Here is a 21,319-nt window from a genome sequence, read left to right on the forward strand (position 1 = left end):
CTCCCACCTCTACAGGTGATGGAAAACTTCTTCCTTTCCACTTTTCTCCTTGGCAGGAACAAGCTTGACCTTTCCCAGAACAGCTCTTCAAGATCAGTAGGAAAACACTGCAGGATTTCACATGCTACAAAAGGTTGTGATCACAGAAACAGGCACATGGCCCCAAACCCGGTGAGAACATTTTATAGAACAAGAGGTATCCTGGAGGAGAGCAGCAAACAGCCTCCCAGAAAACCTAAGTTTGCTAAAAAGGAGGAGAGCGCGCCTCAAGAAGAACATTGTCCTAATGGATTGAGAGATGTATAAAAATGAGATTGTGGTCTTTGGCAAACATTAATGAAGTGCCATATGAGAGAAGATGATGAGAACCTGCCTGGTAAAAGCAGCCACTCCTTTCCGAGCCCTACGTTACTTGGATGCTGATATCCCAGGTGAAAGAATGAGATGTTCAAAGACTGAGCCAGCATTTTACAAGAAAAACAAATAAACAAAAGATGAGGACATGGAATGGTGGAGGCTAGGCAGGATAATATGTCTCACGCCTGCGGAAGAAGTCAAGGAAACAATTATAAAATTGCCACTTGATACACTGGTAATAAACAATTGTTTTACGTTTCAACTTTAAAGCATCTTTCCTCAGGTGATTTGAAAATAATACTTCAGAACATCCACTGTGCAGACAGAAAAATTCAAAAGGTACATGGTGGAAATCAGGACAGCAAATGGAAGGGGAGAGTGGAACCCACAAGTAATACCTAGCTCAGAGTTAACCAAGAGATACTAGGAAAAACAACACTGTGGCATGGGACAGACTTTACACAGGGGCTGATTCTGCCCTCATGCCTCCTATTTCATGCAAGGGAGGTGTGAGTAGTCCAGTGGATATAGCGGGACTGATCCTGTGTTGACTGTAAAGTGTAAGCGGTTTTCTAAATCAGATCCAAAGCACAGAGCACCTAACAAGACTGTGCCATTAGTCCCCAGCCCTACAAATATATATTGAACATACTTGGCAATAAACACTCAGTGCTTCAGATGAACTCATTATATGTGCACGACTGCCAGAGAACTACCTCATTTTGCATTTAGCCAAGCTTCTTTATGAATTTGGTGAACAAAACCTAAAGTAAAACTCATCCAAATTCACCAAATTTTACCCAAGTGCCTTTTAAGCTCTGAACCCGGCCACCAGGGAGAGCACTGAACAACAGCTATGCAAAAGGGTTTTCTGATTTAACTTCAGGAATCTTTTCTCTTGAACTGAGTCTAACAAAAAAGAATTTAGAAGGTGAAGTTAAAGGCTGGTAAGTCTTTTAAGGTAGGGAAGGTTTCATGCAAAGGGCTTTCCAAACCCCAGTGTTGCTTAACTGGGAGCTCTAATAGCTTAAGTATGGTTTAGATCTGGCTCATCAGATTTTCCTTGTGATTCAGAAAATTGATCCTGGAGATTGCAGGCTTTCAAAAATTTCATAATGCTCATAACACTGACTACTAGCGTGGAATAACTCTGTTCCTCATTTGCTGCCCTGAGAATTACATCCAATTAAATTCACTGACAAAGAGCAGAGCAAGGTTCACAAAATTGCACAAGAGAAACCTGTTTGCTTCATTCTCACTCAAGCTGCCAAGCAAGTTTTAATTTCAATCTTTGGCTGTGTATTACTAGAGACATGCATCCATGGCAGGGAGGTCTTTTATCAATAGCAGGAAATCTTATTGTTACTTGTAAAACAAAGATAACTGATCCACAAAACACTGGCAGAAATAAACCATGGATGTCGGTTTGCCAGGACAGCTTATTCAACTCAATTAGGCTTCAGAGTGACATATCTACGTCTATCAACTGGATTTATGCCCAACAGAGGACATAATCAAATCATTATCATAAATTCACACTGAAAATAATCTTGATAAAGTTCTCAACTTTGAGCTTTGTAGCTGTACTTTTAACCCTCATTCCTTAAGCTAATCTACACTAAAAGAGGTTAAATATTATAATCATGTGAATTTTTGCCAATGTAATTATGCTAGTCAAAATTCAAATACACAGGACATTAGGAAAGTCTTTTACAATGGTACAGTTAATTTCAGTATCCAAAAGGGATGAGCTATGTAAGTAAAGCCATGCCCATTTGGGTATTTGCAATTTGCATGAAATTTTGGATAATACTGGAATAGTTAAATAGTAAAATGTTTAGGTATGGGGAAGTTCTCACACATTTGTGAAAAATCAGACTCTTGAATGCTTTTCCAGTTTTCAATCATACGCAGGAGGTTTTGAAACTTTTTACATATTAATTACTATCACTCAAAATTGCTCAATGGCCCACCCTCATCAACGTATTTGAGCTCATGTTTTGCACATTACTCCATGTTCAAGCTGTGATGCCCATCATTTAGTTAGGATGCCATGATTCCTGCTCTTGAATTGACTTCTGTACACTTAGTAGCATCCCAAGATAACAATATGGATACATATATAAACAAGAGTAAGTAAGCATTTTTGTTCTCCTACGATTACTGGCAGACAGAAAAGTATTTTCCTATTCTCTGCATGTTTTCATTAAGCACTATGTAGCAGGAGCCTACAAGTAAGTCCATTATTACACAATGAAGAAAACTAAAATATTTTTGAGGGTTTTTTTCAAGAGAAACTGTTAACCTAATCTTTTAAAGTCACACTATTTGGAGAAATGCTACTAGATCCTTTCAATTTGTTTGTGAATGCACAAACCAAAACCCTCATCTGACAGACCCAGATTTCGGGAAATGAGTCCCCCTTAAAAGGCACCTGACGACTTCCATCATTTTTTTCAAAACAATAAAACCCATAATAACCAAAAGCATTGTCTTTTCTTACAAAGCTTCCTGGAATTTCCGAAGCACTGTGGGGATCTCAAGGTTTCGCCGTCTCCTAAACCACTTTTCCACCAAACGGACCGTACAGTTACACTTTTTGGCAAGGCCTTGAATCTCTGACTGCAAAAAATGGAATAGTGTTAGTAACAAGATGTACTCCAATGTCATTTTCATTCATTTTGTAGTTAACAGATCAGCTTCCCGCTGTTTTAAGGTCTGCATTTAAAAATATTACTAATGCTAATTATCTATAGGGGTTTACCTTGCAGGTTTCCTGGTTTAATTTTTGGGTGACGCTCACAGAAACCCTGGATTTTCGAGACACTAATTTATATAAATAAAGCAGGCATGAAATGTACGGATCCACAAACTGTGCTATTGTCTTTCTGGTGGCTTCTGATAGTTTCAAAGATGCAACTTCTACTGCTAAGCAACAGGTTGGGCTGGGGGGGGAGAACTGCCATGTATCAACACATGTATCTAATATCTTACCTAATTATAATTAATTATATTATATTTAAGTAAGTCTCACAGGTCAGATGCGGGCCTGGAATTAAGGTGACCTGAGCTCTGTTCTCAAATCCAATGTACTTCTGTGGTACAGGGCAAGTCAATTAATCTTACTGAGCAAAATCCAGACTGCCTTTTGACACCTAAAAATAAAGTAGAGCTAGAGCATTGCCCAGAAACGCATCTAGCCATTCGAGTGCAACAGTCAGGTGTCTCTGCTTTATGCGTGCTCTGAAGGTGAAGCGGCTCTGCTGTGCAGCCATGCTAGCACGTGCTAAGCACACGGCAGTGCGACTCCCGCATTTCTGGGTGCTCAGGGCCCCCATGCAGCAGCTGGTAGGCTTCTTGCCTCTCCTCCGTCCTGAAGTGCAGAAGGTGTGGGCTGACCTCCCCTGGGGCTGCTGCAGGAGCGGAGGTAGGGTTTGACTCATCCTTGGGGAAGCTCTTTCCCGGCAAGGCTAGTATGCAAATAGTGGGTGGCAGCAGCGCTGCCTCCACCAAGGTAAGTCCAGTTCAGTTAGTCTCCTGCCCTCAGAGAAAGCTCTGGTATGTGAGCGAAGGCACCTCCGCTGCCGGGGAGGGCAGGAGTGCAAACAGTCTCTGTGTTCAGCCCATCCTGCTGGCTGGAGAGCTCTCTACTTGCCATGCAGGAATACCAACGTTGTTTTGACAGAGAGTGGAGCCTAGATGCCCTCAATCGCCAGCCAGGCCTCCGCATGCTTTCTGAGGCAGCTGGTCCCCAAGCTGCACACCTAAAGGAGGCAGCCTGACTCTTTCCCATGTCCTGACGGGTATAAAAATGCTGTGCTTCCTTTCAGAGATTAATTGTCAAACTTTACTCATGAAGGAGGAAGGTATGAAACAGAGAGATCAGGGTACTTGCCCAGATAGAGAAGAGCTCATAGGTGAACACGAATACATCTATTCCTGATGATATCAGGCGAAAGACACAGTAAGAGAATAGCAGAGTTACGGATAGAAAGCAAAGTTCCATGTATCAATAATTATCAATATTCCTCATTACTGGAAAGCACGTATTTCTTTTCACAAACAGCGTAGGAACACTGCAATTGTTTGGTAACTGTAGTTAGGTAAGCGAACTTTCTGAGGCTGCATTCACAGCAAAGTACCCGTTTCCCATCAACAATCAAGTTGCCTTATTTTTTGAGATGGTAAACATTGGCTATTATTTTTTTTCTTGTTCAATTTTAAAAACAAACAGCAAGGTAATAGAAAGATTGCTTTTCTTTCTCACATAAGCCAGGATTAAGTATGCAGCAATATAATGGATCAAAAGGCTTCCATGCCAGCGTTCCAACATTATTGCTTGCAATAAATATGATACCGCTTTCCAACAACAGATGTCAGCTGATGTTTTCTCCAGGCAGAATGAGTTAAAGATGGAACACTGATCTTCACTGGAAAGAATATTAACAGTCTAACCTAGAACAGCATGCCAGAAAATTAAACATATTTTCTGTTTTGGATGCCATATACCCTTGTCAGCAGAACAGCAACAAAAACCCAAATAAATTAAGTCATCTGTCAATCAGCTGGAACTCATCCCATGATGTCATTGCTGATAACTGATTGAAACAGTAACACTTGGGATTTTCCAAAACCAAAACTAGTTTAAAAGAATGAGAATCCTTACTTGGGATGGATGTTTTGAGCACTCCCGGAAATAACTCTCTAAAACAGGATTAGGCTGTGGCTTCACACGTCTTACATTCTTTATACCCAAGGCTTTTGCTAGAGGTATAGCAACGTATCTGAAAAGACATACCATTAAAAACTTTAAAAATACAACACAGTTACAAGACCTTAGCTATTCTCATGCCAGGTTATGAAGAAAATAAATCTGAAGCAATTTACTCTGCCATAGGATATGACAGTGCACTGTGAGAGAAAGGAATCTCCCTCTAGCTAATCCCAAGAGAAAACCATAGCATATTAGCAGTTATGCAAAAAAGCAGACCCAAGGACTCAAGTTTGTGGCCAATGAAATGCTATAAAACTAAAGGAAAGATCCTGATTTTTGTGTCCCTGTGTTTTTCAGAGGCTTACTGGAGTTAAGCAACATTTAAGGGAGAGTGAAACCAAGAGCAGATGCTCCCTCCACATGAGCTGAAAGATTGCTACCTGGCTACTTTCTCCTAGTGGCAAATAGTCACTTAGCACATTGCTCCACTGGGCTACCACTGCCCAAGACACTGGATTCGGCTTGTGGCCTCCAGCTTGTGGCACACAGAAACTCCACTAGACTGAAGGATTCTCTTTCTCTTCCATTTTCCAATACAAGTTGCTGCAAAGCGTGCCAAATGCTTTGCTCTTCTACTTGGGCAGGCTTTTCTGAAAAAGCCCCCCTTCGCTCCTGCTGATATCAGCAATTGATTCCTTATTACTCATAGCAGCGGTCAGTTTTCCTCATGCATGGGCAGATTCACTGCAGGCCAGATGTGTGGGCTAATTATTCACACGAGTGATTTCCAATAGCAGCGTAGTGAGACACAGTTGGGCAAGCATTTACTCAGGAGACACTGAGAATGGTTATAAACATACGATCCAAATTACTTTTGATCTCTAACATGAATGATCATATCTGGTTCCGTTTTAAGTCTGTCCAACTTACGACATTCCAAATTTCCTCATTCTATCCTGAAATAATTATAAAAACCTACTAATCACATTCTTTAGAGCAAAAAAGAAAGGCAAGCAAAAGAGGCACAAATAAATAAGTCAAAGCACTGCAAATCTTAATATTTTTGTAGCTTTCTTCTGTGGAGCCAACCTCTGCCTGTCCCATAAGATTCCAGCTGCAGAAGCAATCCATCTTTCAGTGCCAAAGTGAGAAAAAAAGGAATCAGCATTACTAGATCTGCATAAAATGTTCACATAAAACTCTGAGATCCCTCCAGTCTGCTTAGTTTTGCTACAGCTAGACACCTGGGATCTATCAGCCTTACACAAATGTTCTGGTGGAGGACCAAATGAAAGCAGAGGTTTGGTTTGGAGGACAAATACCTCTGCCCTTCCACTGAAGGAAAAAAAGCAAAAGGAAACCCAAATGGTTTTGTATTAATTGTACGTCTAGTGAAAGGAGATAATTAGAATTATCCAAATGCTGTTCTAGAAAAGCTAGGTAGAAATATTTGCCTCCTAGATTGGACCACAGCCCCATGTTCCTAATAGTGAAAATATTTCCCAGTTTTTCACCTGCCATATTATCTGTACTAGATCTTTCTAGCAAACCACCAACTAATCCTCCTTTATAAAACCATAAAAACATTGGTCTAAAGATATCTTATTTTTCAAATATGATAAATTTCAATTTTCAAATATGATGCATTTATGTTTCTTACCTTTCACTGAAGAATCGGATAATCAGCAATACAAAAGCATACGGTATTGTGGCATATAGTTGATGTGGTTTTGGAAAGACAAGTCCATCACGGTCTACAAAATGTGCCCATGTGACATTGATGGGCATCCAGATATTCTCCCACCAGAACCAGCTGTTGAGCGTCTTTAATATGTGCGCCATGCTAAGCAAATAAAGAGATAATTAAAAATTATTCCTGACATACTAAAAAGAAAATGCATTAAATAAAACATATTGAACCTTGTTGCGTAGAACAGTGGTTCCCAGCTGGCAGGACCTTTCCTAAAGATAAGGTACAAGCAAACAGCAGATGAGGCTTGGGTCCCACAAGAACAAGCTGTCCGGGCCTGCATGGGTTGCACTGGTATTGCAGGTCCAACAGAGGCACTCTACAGAGAACCTGCAGGCACTGTAGAGATGCTCAGGTGTCCCCAGACTAAATCAACAGCAAACAGACCTAGCCAGTGAAGTCAGTTTTCCTGGGGGGGTGTGGGGGGAATCAGTTACAGCAAGTTGAAAACCCCTTGGTTTAGAGCATGCAGGTGGGATTAGAATCCAGCAGAAGATAATAGAGCTAAATTCTGAGCTGGTATAAACCAATGCAGGGCCTTTGAAGTCTGCGGGGGGGGGAGGTAACCTGCTGTCTCATTTCAGTCATTCACAGTAGACTGCTTAGTATCTGGTCAAATCTTTTTCAATAATCATTTATAATCTACTATACACAAAATATACTAAAGAAAACTGATCTTCCCTAGGCTCCCTTTGTAAATTAAATAGAAGTGCATGGAAGAGTAGAAAAGAAATGAGAAAGTCCAGGAGGTGACTAAGTTCCATAATAATGAAGACATTTTGCTGTCAAATTACTGCTGCCTAATATGCTAATGGCAATACACACCCTGATCCTGATTTTGCAAACACCTGTGCACAGGACCAAGTATAAAGAATTACACTGCACAGCAAGCTTTTTTGGGGATTTGCAAGTAATACTATGACTTAACTGTGACCAAATCCTAGATCAAAACAAAATGTCTAAAATCAGTTCTCAAAGGAAAAAAAATTTTCACTTAAACAAAAACATCTCATTCTTGTAAAAGTCTCGTTTTTCAAGCTTTGCATTCTACATTGTATATTTAGAAATTTCTGTTATCCCTCATTTAGTTGTAAGGACTTTACAGTACAAACATGTTATATATCCTATAAAAATATTCCAAAACTGAATAAAAATAGAAGTTACTACAATGTTTTCCATGAGGCTGAAATAAGTAATCTTTCTATAATTTCTAGGACTAATAAATTTAAATAACTTTTTCCATACTAAAATTTCCTGCAAACCAGAAAAAAATATGAGGAAATAATTGATTTCACTGAACCATAGTTTTGAAGAGGAAACAGTTGAGCTGGAAGAATTTCAACCAAGTCTCCTCCTAGCATTAAACATCCCATCAGAAGATCTCACAGTGATATATTGGTATAGGATCAAGTGATAAGATCAAATCATGCTGAGGAGAGACGGCAGTTCAGGCCCTTTCATGTTCCTCCATATTTGAGCAGGGGCCACACAACTTTAGTTTTGCCCGCAGCTACACATAGCTTCCACCCGTGCATGGATCAAACCATGCTTAGCGCACTCACACCGGCTTTCCAGATTCAGACACAGCTGGCTCTGAAGCCCACTTTAATCAACAGCTAACGAACAATCCCTGTGATCCACACTGAGCTGTTTCCACTAAGCTGAAGCCTTGCAGCAGGTTTGTGAAACAGTGACTTGTATCCATCAAACAGAGCTGGGTTAACAGACACTGTGAATCAATTTACTGGCCATGCACAGTAGCCAGTATTGAAATATTAATAACCCAGCCATTTAATCTTTTTAAATGCCGAAAGGGGACAGTAAAAACCTACTGAATGAATTGTGTGTGTATAAGCAAACGCAAAAATAAAGGAGGGAGAAATCACAATTGTTCCTGCACTGAGACTTTATATGCCAAGTTTCAGCCTAGAGCAATTTTTTTACTGCTGAATTATAAAATCCTGGAAGTAGGGATTTATAATGGGGCTGCTAACAGACTTTTAACTACAGCTAGCAGGCGCCATGATAATGAAGCAGGGCTTTGAAAATTGACATTTTAGGTCAGACAGAAAGGCTTGCAGACGAACTGCCCTAGAAGACTGGGGAGAGACTCATTACACAGTTCTGCTTCCTAATATATCTGTATTTTTAAACTACCTGTGCATTGCAAACTACCACAAACTGTAACTGCAATAAAAATAGGCCAGTCTATTATAAGACAATGGAAAGAGCACTAACAGTTGGATTACGGTGAGATGGGTTGTCACTAAATACGCACCCAAAACACTTAAACCCTAGAAAAACCCAGTAGTGCCTATTTTCATATTGGATTCTTGGGATCTCACTAATTCATTTTCCTTCCACACATGGATGCCTTACCGTTATGACCACCTTTTCAGGTCTTAAACTAGTTAATACATCTCTATTAAACTAAGCTCATAAGCACATGCTTAATCTTAAATTTTTAAGGGAATTCTAGGATTTGGGGTCTGATCCAGAGTCCACTGATTTCAGTAGAAATCCTTCCTCACAAACACTAAACAGACTCATAGAAAGGTGGGTTCTCTGAAACTCTTTCTCCTGTAATCCCCTGTATTTGTACCAGGTCTTGCCTGGGACACAGGGGATTAGACTGTCCCTGATGAAGGTTGTCCAAGTAATTTTTAAAAAAACCATTGATCAGATTCCTCATCTGTCTGCAGCCTATTATTCTTATGTTTCATTACCCTTAAACTGGATGTTCACCCTACATCCAACCTATGTTTCCACTGCAGCAAATCAGGCCATTCCCTGGGCAATCTTGGAGATTTCCATCTTCCTAACAGCAGCTCTTTAAGTAGTTGGGCTGTTTTCCTGCCTTCCTTCAGCTTCAGTTCTCATCATGAGGTTCCTGGACCACCTGGAAGGTGAGGAAGTCCTTCCAAACACACCTGGGCAGCAGTGACCTGAGCATTTTACAGTTTCTCTTTCTGCCCTCTTTGCTCTTAAATGGCAGACAGCTGTGGCTGTGTGATTAAGTAGTTTCATCCTTCCTTAAATCATGACGATCCTGAAACATATAGGAACTCCATAAACACTGTTTTGTTGCATGTATCATATACCAGCAAGGTTCTCCTGTACTACAAACAAGCTGTGGCCCTCTCAGCTTGCTGAGAAATCTCTCATGAAACCCACATGTACTTTGTATGTTTTTCTGTATGAAAAGGAAGCTGATACCTGACAGAAGTCTCCATCTCAGGAAGCACCACTCAAAGCAAACTAACCGTGAATAACTCAGTGCTAGCTTTATTTATCATCAGCTTCTCCACAAATACATACTTGCTACTTCCCAGAAAAATTAAAATTAGTATTGGAACTCAATTACACTTTTAAATATGAACCCTCTATTATCCCATCCCCTCTGCCAAAAAGGTTCTTTCAATGCTGCCACGGCCTCACTGATACAAATAATCCAGCTCTATGGTTCACTCACCACCTCTGCAGCAACCACTGTCCCAAATGCTAATCCTCATTATCAGCTTTCTCCACGTTATGACTTGACCGCTTCATTCTAAATTATTTACTTTGAATCCTTTTGACCCTAAACAATGGCTGTGTAAATTGTGAAAGAAGAGGCCAGAGGATGGAGAAAAGGAGACAGATCGAAAGCACACAGGTCATTTGTCTCTAGCAAGCTTTGTCTGTCAGAAAAACCATAGCTGCCATTTGCTAATCTCTCCTCCTTCCGATTACCAACTGCCTGGGACAATTGTGGCAGAGTGACTTCTCAGAACCCTTAATCCCACATCTGTGTCAATTCACCAGGCAGAGATTGAATGGCCAGAGAGAGCAAACTCTGCTCTCAGTCCACACCAGGTTAAAGGCACATTGCCAGTGCCATTTTCCATGCCATGCCATTACTGTTTGCATGCTACTTTTTCTGGAAAAAAGGTTTTGCCCTTACAAGGGCTAGAGTTCTGGCATATTACATGTAGACCAATCTCAGGCACTTCCATATATTTTAAATGTCGTCTATACTGTTTAGTTTTGATTTTAACCCAATGATTTTTGGCAGCTTGTTAAATCCTAACAGATTAGGAAGGCCAGTAACCCTTTGGCCACACAATCTTACACTGGGAACACCTCTTCCAAGTGCCCATAACGTGAGCAGGAAAGGGAAGGCACCCACCACAGGTCCTCTTGTGGAAGGGCCTAATAAATACATAGAAGTCTTTCAGCTGCCCCTTCTGCCACCCAGGGGCTATGAGCAGTGATGGTGAGGTAGACAGGCATTTCCTCACATAGTACCCGAAATCTGGGTGGGAAATGGGAGAACCAGTTTCTTACCACTTGGATGAGTGGAGTGCATTTTGCAACAAGCTTGTTCTATGCTGCTGAGAAATTTTTTGCCTCTGAGGAGTGCTATGGCTGCAGTCCTTGGGACCCAGGTTTGACTCCCTAGCACATCAGTGTAAAGCTAGAGGACACTTCCTTTTGTCAGGAGCTCATTACCACACAAAAGCATGTGTTCCAGTGTAACCATAAGTGGTGGCAAGCAGTCCCAGTGCTGGGATCAGGCTGTAGATACTGAATTTCAAAGGCAGCTGATCTTTTTAGTCTGCATAAACCGTCACAAGTTGTTATTCTCCCCTCACACAGGCTGTTTCCAAAGAATGGGCAGCGGATGCGAAAGCCCAGCTTGTCCCGATTTGGGACCAGCTCTAACAAGAAACTTGAAAGCCTACGCAGCCTGAACCTCCTATTGCTAAGAGTGCTGAGCTCAGAACTTTTTTTCCTTATAGCTTGTAACAGCACCAAGCAAGCAGGAGTGAGAAATGACAACAGCCGAGTGACCCATATTCTGCCCAATTTACGGTGAAAAACCCCTGCTTCTTCCCAGATTCCTATCCATACACCAGCACCGCCAATATTATTTTCATTGACAAAACTGGAATCATCGCCCTTGCTCTATAAGGGCCTAAAAGTCAGTCTAACAATAAAATAAAGATATTTTAGAAAACTGGAAAGTTCCCCCTGCATCTTGGAAATTAAATACTCCAAGTAAAGAAACGTAATCTTCTCCTTGCTAAGGAAGGATCTCCTCTGTAGCCTAATCTAGTTTTAAATGGGTTAGTGCAAAACAGGAAAATCAGGAATGATGACTCAAGGAGCTACATCCTTTATAATTAAAGGAAAGCCTACACAGTTGGGAAGTACCAATGTGAAGTTTCTTTCAAACCTATGTTCCTTGGATCCTTGATATAGGCAATCAAAAAAAAAAATCTCTTATTTTTAATGCTGTTAAGCAAAAAAGGTAAACTTTGGTTTGACAAAAGCTATGTGGCTACATTTTGAAAAACAAATTCAGGAGCTGCTTTGAAGTGGAGTTTCTGGATGCTGTAGTCTGGGGAATGAATAAAAAGAAAGAGAGCCAAAGCTTTGATTGTGTTCTCCGCACAGAAGCTCTCACTTGCAAAAACTGCATTTCCAAAACCAGAACTAACAGAAGGCGATATCCAGGTTTGAAGTATGTGTTGGGAGGATTTCCTATCCTTATTTACTGAATAAATTAGAAAACCCCATGGATCACTAATACAAACATGCAAGTGAAAGAAGCCTTAATTTCTCTAAGCATCCTGTTAGACTGTCTACTCAGTGTGACTCCAGAGATGTCACAGGGAAAGAATGAAATCAGCAAAAAACAAAAATAACATAATTCTCCTAATTACTCACATCATTTGGTAGAACTGGTAAAGCTGGTGCAGTGACTGTTGGGGAAAATCAGATCTCCCAGATATCAAAAGAGATAGCAAAGCTGTTCCAGGCTGTTAGTGTTCCACATTAAACCAAAGCGGTTTAAAAGAGTAAATAAAGATCAAATGCACCATATCACAGGTTTTGGTTTTGCTTAAGACTAAGCAATACATGCAACAGATAACACACAAGTTTCAGCAGCAGATTTGTGTTCTGCTAAAAATAGCTAGCACATTGTTTCAAGAATCCCAACTGCGGTCACCACCATGAAACAGGTGAAAAAATATGGGACCTACACTTCATTGCTAGCAGTTATGCAACCTTTTTCCTAGTGAAGATAACAGAAGCACTACTTAAGAGATACCTTTTAAAAAAAATAAATCCCAATACTACAGAAAAGTGAGTTTTAATAAAACCCAAAACACTCCACATGGACAAACCTTAACTTGTTAACAGTTTAGTATTCGTGGAAGTGTTGATACTGTGCCGTACAGCCTTTCAAATGTACAACAGCTGCTTTATACATCTTCTGGACATACTTGCAAACTTACAAGTTTGAGAAATCACAGGATGTGACACCAGATTAGCTTCTCCACTGATAATTTTTTATGCTAAAATATTGTTAGTCCCTAAGGCAGTAAAAGCAACCCTGACCTCCACTGTTTTCTTCCACACAAACCCATTCATTCAGGCATCAGTTGTTAATTGTAGGTATCTGCCAGTTGGAGACATTGCTTGTTCCTGCTTCTTGGCACTGCTTTTTGCATTTGATCGAGCAGCGTTTCTCACCCAATTGGCATAAAGGTTTTGAACTATGGTTTGTGGAGGAAACAAATGAATGAAGGATATTGGATTGATGCTACCATATCTTTGCATCTTGCCTTTTCTCATCTTGTTTGTCCAAATGTGAAAACACAATTCCAGTTAAATTCCACACAACCTAAGCCACAGCATGAATGACACCTTACCAAGCCTACACATACAACCAGTGGCAGCACAGAATAAAAGAGCTGTTGGACTTAGAGGTTCTTATGATGAAACGCTGAAATACTCCACACACATAAAACAGCTGAATTAAGATTGCTATGAGACCTTTAGCTTCAGATTTACTCCAGAGCTTGTACAAATCTCAACTGTAAACAGTTTAAGTGCCTAGTTATAGGGCAATTAGAGTATTCTACTACTTTTACTATTCTATCACATTACCTTGTAACTTGGTTACTATATTGTAGCAGGCTAAAATAGCCCTTTGAATAAACCTCAATTACAGTGGCAAGTGAGTTTTATGTTTTTCCTGGTTCTCCAAGGGGAAAAAAAAGAGAACCAGACCTGTTTGAAATAATTCATTTTCTGCGTGAAAGTTACCATGCTCTCTCTACTTAAAGGTAAATAGTTTTTGAGCAGCTAAAATGGTTTTACCTGATCAAAGGCAGCTGAAGAAAGTGAAATATAGTTCTCATACTGTACAGTTACAGTGCAAACGAAGTCTGCTTTTAAGCTTTAAAAATCCATAATGTTGATAGAGTTGGATAAAGAGCTATGAAATAACTCAAATATCTGCAATAATTCTGAGGTAAAAAACCCAGTTTTTTGAAAAAAAGAAAAAGCCCTATCCAAACTACAGGTTCTTAATAGATGCTTAATTCATAAAAAGTTTGAACAGACCTAGAGGGACACCACCAGTTGCTTCAAGAACTTGTTAGTAACACTTGTCAGAAAGTAAGGGAAAATCTTTTTAAGTATGACACTTTTTCTTCAAATTCATACTATTGGGGAAAGATGCAAAAATGATTATTTTCTGTAGCTTACCAAAATTTTATTTGAAATAAAACGCTGAAGTCTAACTTAAAATGCAAAGTTATATAATGGAGATTTTACCAGAGTTGTAAGCCTTCTTGGTCACTTATTTAAGATAAGGGTTAAGGGCAGAGAAGAACAGAGCAGCGTACAGGTACGCAGCGGTCAGGATAATCACGTTAGCAGAAGTACGACAGTACCACAAAACATGTGAAGACAGCAGAATAGTAAGGGACTAGAGAGCGGACCTGAGGGTGCAGAGGCAAAGTTTGTTGGCTTCTCCACCTGCACAGTGGATGACTCAATGTTTTAAATCAGCCCTTGGGAGGTAGGGAAAGGGACAGGGCTGGTGCATTCGCCCTATGGAAAACTGTCCTGTTTGCAGCTTCCTGAAGCAGCGTCTTCAGCTATCAAGTACACATAGTGGCTCAAGCTTGTACATTGACTTTAACGATCTCTACACCACCCTGAACCAGCAATTAAACCAAGTCTGTTGTGCTTCACTGCTCTCAGTTCTCCTCCTGTTGGTTATCCCCTCCTTTGCAGTTTAACCTGCCCAGACATTCTCCACCCACAAAGCCAACTAGAGGAGGAGCCAGAACGTAACTGGTATTTCATTATTTCAGCCATTGTTCGGCATCCTTTTCATGTCCTAACAAATGCAAGAGAGAGATCTTCAGCTAAATGTGTACCAGCCTAGCCTCTTCATCAACAGTGGCATCCCAGCTGAAGATTTGACCCAAGCTAGGACACTAGCTAAAAACAGGTATACATTACAAAAAGTAAGAGGAAAAAATGAACGAGGGTTCCTCCATCTGAATGTCATAGCAATGCTAGGGAAGAACCCTTTCAGGCAGCTTGTTTAACGTGTTAGTTAGAGCATTAACCTCTTCTGATCTTCAACAGGTGAAGTCTTATAACAAATTCTCTTAAACTGAATTTCTTACAGAACATTTTTTTCTTAGCATTTTACAGAACAAAATTAGAACTAGCTTTTTCAAGCAACTTAAATTCAAGGTTTTTTTTATGCAATCACATTTACATCATTAGCTAACATTATTTTTCCTGTTAAAAACTTTTCCTCTCTTCCAGTCCAGTTCAGAAAGAAGTGCTCTTACAAGCACTTAACAGAATAATGATACAAGAAGTAGAAAAGCAAAGTTACTACTGTAACTTGTACTACTTTTCTCCCAAATACAAAGTGGTTCTCATAGGTTGGAACACTTAGTGGCAACATATAAAACCTCATTAACACCTATTCCACTCTTTATCTGAAGACTATCGTAAAAGTTATTCTAATTTTCCCTTATAAAACAGACAATGTTAGAGACCAGCACATGCTAACAATTCAAACCATAATCTGTTGGGGGGGGGGGGGGGGGGGGAACACAGAAAAAAGGAAAGAAAAAGAAATTCCTACCTTTATGATGTTGCAGTCAAAGAGAACATAAGCACATTAGCAGGGAAGAGGCATTACACTCACTACTTTGTCAAAGGTAAACACGCCCTATCTACAGAACTCTCTCAAATTCTTCAGAGACCCACCCAGCGAAGCTGCACTTCAGGATTTCTGACTGAAGGCAATCCTGATGTCATTTGTATCTACTCGGTGAAACTTGGGAGTAGTAATGCCAAGTGCCTTCCCTTGTGCTTGTTTCAGCATCGTAGATGAAGAAATGTTTGAAGTCACATGGTATTCTGTTGCACGATGAGAATTCATCTCAACTTGTATTGCTCTATACATGCACGGGAGGACGCTGCACCTGCTGATTGCGCAGAAAAGGAAACCCCAGACGCATCACTTCACACTGACATTTTTAGATGTGTTATTAGATGAACTATGGGTTTTCAAACAAAGTTAGAGAAAGGTTTCTGGTCCTACTGACCAGCCTCAGGAATACTTCCAGCCTCAATCAACTGAATGTTTTACAGAAAGTGTCCCAGTTCCTCAGAAGATATAAAGTGGAATTTTTGAAATTCCTAAGGCAGAGGGAAAGATACACTGAATGTATGTTTGGTTAGAGATACCATACAAACATGTAAATATTACTTAACCCTATGTGATTTTTTAATAATTATTTTTTAATTCCATGATTAAGGAATAAGGCTGACATTCCTCACCAGCTCTCCCCAGTTTCAAATATTAAGTAACAGCATTCAGACATGTTGCCATTACTCAGCATTCCGGTGGGCAGGACACCTTAATGTTGTTTGAAAGGCAGGAGAGAACCTCACTGACAAGCCAGGAGCAGAGAACCTCTTATTAGCCCTTTCTTCCTGCTTGCAGTCAGCAAACAGCAACCCATGAAATAGGAACAGACATGTCAAAGACGAATGAAAGTTTCACCTCGCCCAGCATACTGTCTCTGAAGGAAGCTAATAACAGATGGCTACAGAAGAGTACAAGAACAGAATAAACACAGAATAGTAACTGATGACACCCCCAGCTTTCAGTAGTTTGGGGCTCATAGACTTCCCAAACCACAGATGCTGTCTATGTAAATAACACTGGAGAAGTTTCCCCCTCCACCCCGCGTTAATTTCCACAACTCCTTTTCAGCATATTGAAACTTTCATCATAATCCGTAAGACTGCAATAAAAGATGATGTGACCCAGGCAATACTTGGATCCTGTTCATTTATTTCCCTCCAGAAAAAAATTTGGTTTTGTTCATATAGCCCTTTTTTCTTTTCTTTTTTAGGTATTGTATTTTGCAGCTATTGCAAGTCTTCAGTCCTACCATAAAACTAGGAGCGGTATTCAATAAACTGATGCATCAGAGAAATATTAAACATGAAGGATTATTTCAGAAAGGTAGAATTATGGCTTTGCTATTGCTTTAAATTATCTCCATACTTTTCCACATCTGAACCAAGCAGAACATTTAGGAACACTTTGCCAATTAGGAAAGCCTAGAGCAGTCTGATTCATGTATCACTTGGCTAATACTGTGCCAGTAATGTAATAGGTAATTGGCAGAAACACCTCTTTCTTATGCCTCAATCCATGATTTCTTCACTGTTACTCTAAATTGCAAAAACCACGTTTGTTTGACTGGAGCAAATGTGGGGCTGCTACAAATAAAAACATGGGAAAAAAATGTTTTTATGTACTTTTTGAGGAGCACTTGTTAGGTAGCACTCACCACCTAGGTAGGACTCTATTACAAGATTAAAGATATTGCATAGTAAATAACAAGCTAACCATACCCTCTTGATCAAAGCTGCCCACTGACCTTTCAATGCTGCACTTTCATAGTACTTATCCTTCAGGTATCTTAAATTTGAATGCTGCAAAAAAGAAAACTAAACAAAAAAACACCTTAGTCTATACATCTCACTAAGAAAAACAAAAATCTAAGTGTTACTACTCCTTACTTGCTGGATAACACCTACTCAACCATACAACAATTAAATATAACTAGATAATGGAGGTATGGTATTTGACCCAAATAATTATTTCACATATCACTGGAAATTATGTAAAAGTTTTCAGTGAAAAAAATATTAGAACAAAAAAAGAAAAATTCACCATTTTCCGGCCAGTTAAATACATATATTAAATTACAGTGAAACAACACATTGGATGCGAGCTTTCACCTGAGCTTCTAAGCAGTTACATAAGGAAGATTATAGTATTAGTTAACTTTCTCAGTAGAGAAAACCCTCTTGGCAAATCTTTGAGACTGTATTAAATCTTAAACTTCTAGAATCAGAGCTGTTGTCTATGATGGCACCTGCAGGGGGAAGAAAGGGAAAAAAAAAAGAAAAAACCTAAGGGTTTCTTTTGTTTTCCTTTATACAAAAAAATTAAAATTCATCTGAGGAGCCCACAGGTAAAGGTTCTAAATATATTGCCTATTAGTACCTAGTCATTTTTGCTAATTGATTATCTCAAGGGCAGACAGTTAATCAAATCTCAGTCGTATGTATACACAGAGAAAAAGTAGGAATCAATTTGATTTAATAATAATAATTTGGACTCTGAATTCTCTTTTCACCACCAGTGAAACCTATCTGCTTGCCATCTGGCATTCCTTCAAGATTAAGATAAAAAACCTTGATATTGCTATACTTACTGCTCCTCAAGAATTTCAATATCTGAAAATGAATCATTCAAGGACATCAATATCATAACTCATAATCTTGCAATCTGTAGTCTAAAAGCTAAGCTCCTCTTCTTCACATGAATTATTATGTTCTCCTAATATACCAACCTTTCCCTACATAAAAGGCATGAAGTCGTCTGTTTACAACCTATCATCAAGCTTTCTCTTCAAGACCTTTCTTACTAGGAAGTATGACCTGATTCATAATCCATACAGGATTTTAAGTAAGGGGAGGTTCATCTCTAATTAATTAATTAATGCCATCTGTCATAATTGAAGACTAGATACCTGACTTTGAACAGAGCAAGCATTAAGGTAATAAATACTTACCGTACACAAATACCATCACAGGACTAAATCAGGAATACACACAATTTGAACACATAGGCTGAAATCTTCAAAACACTTAAATCTTTTTAAACTGTTTCAGAACTTGGCTCCTGTGAATTTTAATAAGAATTAGAAAACTCAATACTTTGAGAATCTGGGTCTTAACAACAACAAGGAAGATGACAATTGGATAAAAAGGGGATGTCAGTAGTAATACTGGAAGGATAAAGACGGAGAGAAGTGAAGGAACACTAACACACTCTACTGCTGACCCCAGCCACCATCACTTCACTAAAATGCAGAGAACAGGATTATTAATAGGCTTCAAATATGCCTTAGGGAAAAGGCTCCAGGAAAAGACATTGACATTACCTGCGGACCTATTTCTAACCAATTTCTCTCGCACACTTAACAATTGAGGGATATAAATACCACAACTATGCTCTCTCTTTCAAGTTGTTACAAACTCTTGGCTGTATTCAATTTAAATACTGAACATATAGTGTATCAATAAGCCTCCAGGACATCAATTAAGAATGCTCTCATATCCAGAGCCACAGAGATGTATGTGTGATTTACTGAAGAATTCATCTGGTTACAGTTTGGTCAGCATTCTTCATGCAAAATCCTAGTTTGTTTTGTCTTTAAATTATCCTTGCTGAGAAGATTTTTTTCTTTCCACTTGACTTAGCATCACCTTGTCAGTACTTGTCAAATGCACCTTTCTAACAATGAGAAACACTAGAGTAATTCAAATATAACTGCCTATCTATACAGCGTACTTTCATTAAATATGTTCCAATACGTTTGAAAAGGTAAATTTAGCAAGAAGAGTAACTTCGGTCGCTCACATTTACAGTAAGCAGTGTGTTAAAACTTGTGTGCTACTCAAAATCTCAGCAAGAACAACTGTATCTAAGGGTTGACTTCTATCGTTCACCCTTTCCACTGCAAATTCAGCGCTGCTAATTCACTCAAATAATACTCCCGTGTGCTATTAATATCTTAAGTTGCAGGAGACTAATACACAACCTGGCTGCAACACTAGAGATTTAACAATTAGTCCAATCAATTAATTCAGAGAGTTTTTTAATTAATTCCCAACAGTCCAAATAATATAGGATTAAATAAAGATGCCTTGTTGATCCTTGGAGCTGGAAGCACTGGTTTAACAACCGTATGAAAATATATCTCAACAATTTGTAACACTTGCACATAAGACAATGCTGCAAATGTTGTTTGATTACATTACTGGAAGACTCTTAGAACATCAATCTTTATCCGTCCACAGAGAATGCAAGGGCAAATATGAGCATTTGCTTGGTGAAATTGAAAGGCAATCCTGTTGATGCTTCACAGCCAGCAATTCCCCCCTCTGCATCAGCTCATAATTGAAAATTACAGAAAACACTGCCATCATACTGGTCAATATTTTTAGCTTAGGTGAAGAAACACTCCTTTAGAGGGACCAATATTCTGCTGAAGACAACCAAGTACTAGACTCTCCCTTGAGGAGATAAATAATTTTAAAAAAATTAGTTGAGTTTTAATTTGGTGCATAACAGATTTTTGCCTAATTGTCAGAGCAGCCGTAGTGGTGACAGCAGAAGAAGAACACCATTTCATACATGATTTTCTGGAAGAATATAAATACTATCATGGAAGCCAAGTACTGGAGGTAAGTTTCCAGAAAGCATTAATTTCTGTTTCAGTTAAATCCCTACATGAAATAGCTATGAAAGGTCTGTATCAACAAAGTTACTTTAAGAGCTGACTAACTCCAAAAGATTACATTCTAATACAAAGCTAGCAAGCAAAGCATGAACATTGTGAATGTAGAAATAAGCACACAGGATTTTGTCATTTAACAACAAATCTTTTTCACTTAATCAGTACATGCTGGTTTGCAAAATAGGCTTCAAAATCTTATCCATTGTCTTCTATGTAGCTAATACTTCCTTCAAAGTAGCTAGGGACATTTGGAAGCTCTTCGAAGCTCCACAGAAAATCTTTCAGGTTTCAACTCTCTAGCACCTGGATGAGATGGGGCAGATTCTTGGACAACTACAACGAGCAGCTAGAACTCCTGACATAGTTCCAGGATATGTACATACAACCTTTCCATACCTTTTTCCATACCTTTTAAGGAAGCCAACATTCAGTAGTGCAATTACTTTTGAGGTTGTTTGTGCTACTTTCTTGAACATTTCACAGTTTTTTCAAATCTTCCCCCTGAAAGGACACTGCTGACTGACAAAACTTATGTTTTGCAGCACAGGTAAACAGGAACCAGAAACAACTAAGGATATTGTAATTCTCCACGCAAGCTTTTTACCACAAAATACATTGTTGTATTCCTTCCTTCCTTCCTGTGTGTAAACCAGCAGCAAAACAGCTTATCTATTAAAGAATGTCTCTGATAGTTATCAGCAATAAACTCATTCACACAACATTTAAAAAGACAACGACTTGGAAAAACTTAAATCCCTGAGATGTTACTCAACCAAGTCCAGGTCCATGCCTGCTGTT

General features: G+C 39.2%; 1 protein-coding gene across 1 annotated transcript in view; it reads right to left on the reverse strand.

The window, feature by feature from the left end:
• The window catches only part of CERS3 (ceramide synthase 3), a 41,343-nt gene extending 25,543 nt beyond the window's left edge, over nt 1–15,800 (reverse strand). Inside the window, 4 exon segments of the mRNA XM_009811687.2 lie at nt 2,861–2,979; nt 5,024–5,141; nt 6,732–6,914; nt 15,772–15,800. Of these exon segments, the coding sequence (XP_009809989.2) occupies nt 2,861–2,979; nt 5,024–5,141; nt 6,732–6,914; nt 15,772–15,800 (449 nt within the window).
• Nucleotides 15,801–21,319: the final 5,519 nt, after the last annotated feature.

This window comes from Gavia stellata, chromosome 13 (assembly GCF_030936135.1).
Source record: "Gavia stellata isolate bGavSte3 chromosome 13, bGavSte3.hap2, whole genome shotgun sequence".
NCBI lineage: Eukaryota > Metazoa > Chordata > Aves > Gaviiformes > Gaviidae > Gavia > Gavia stellata.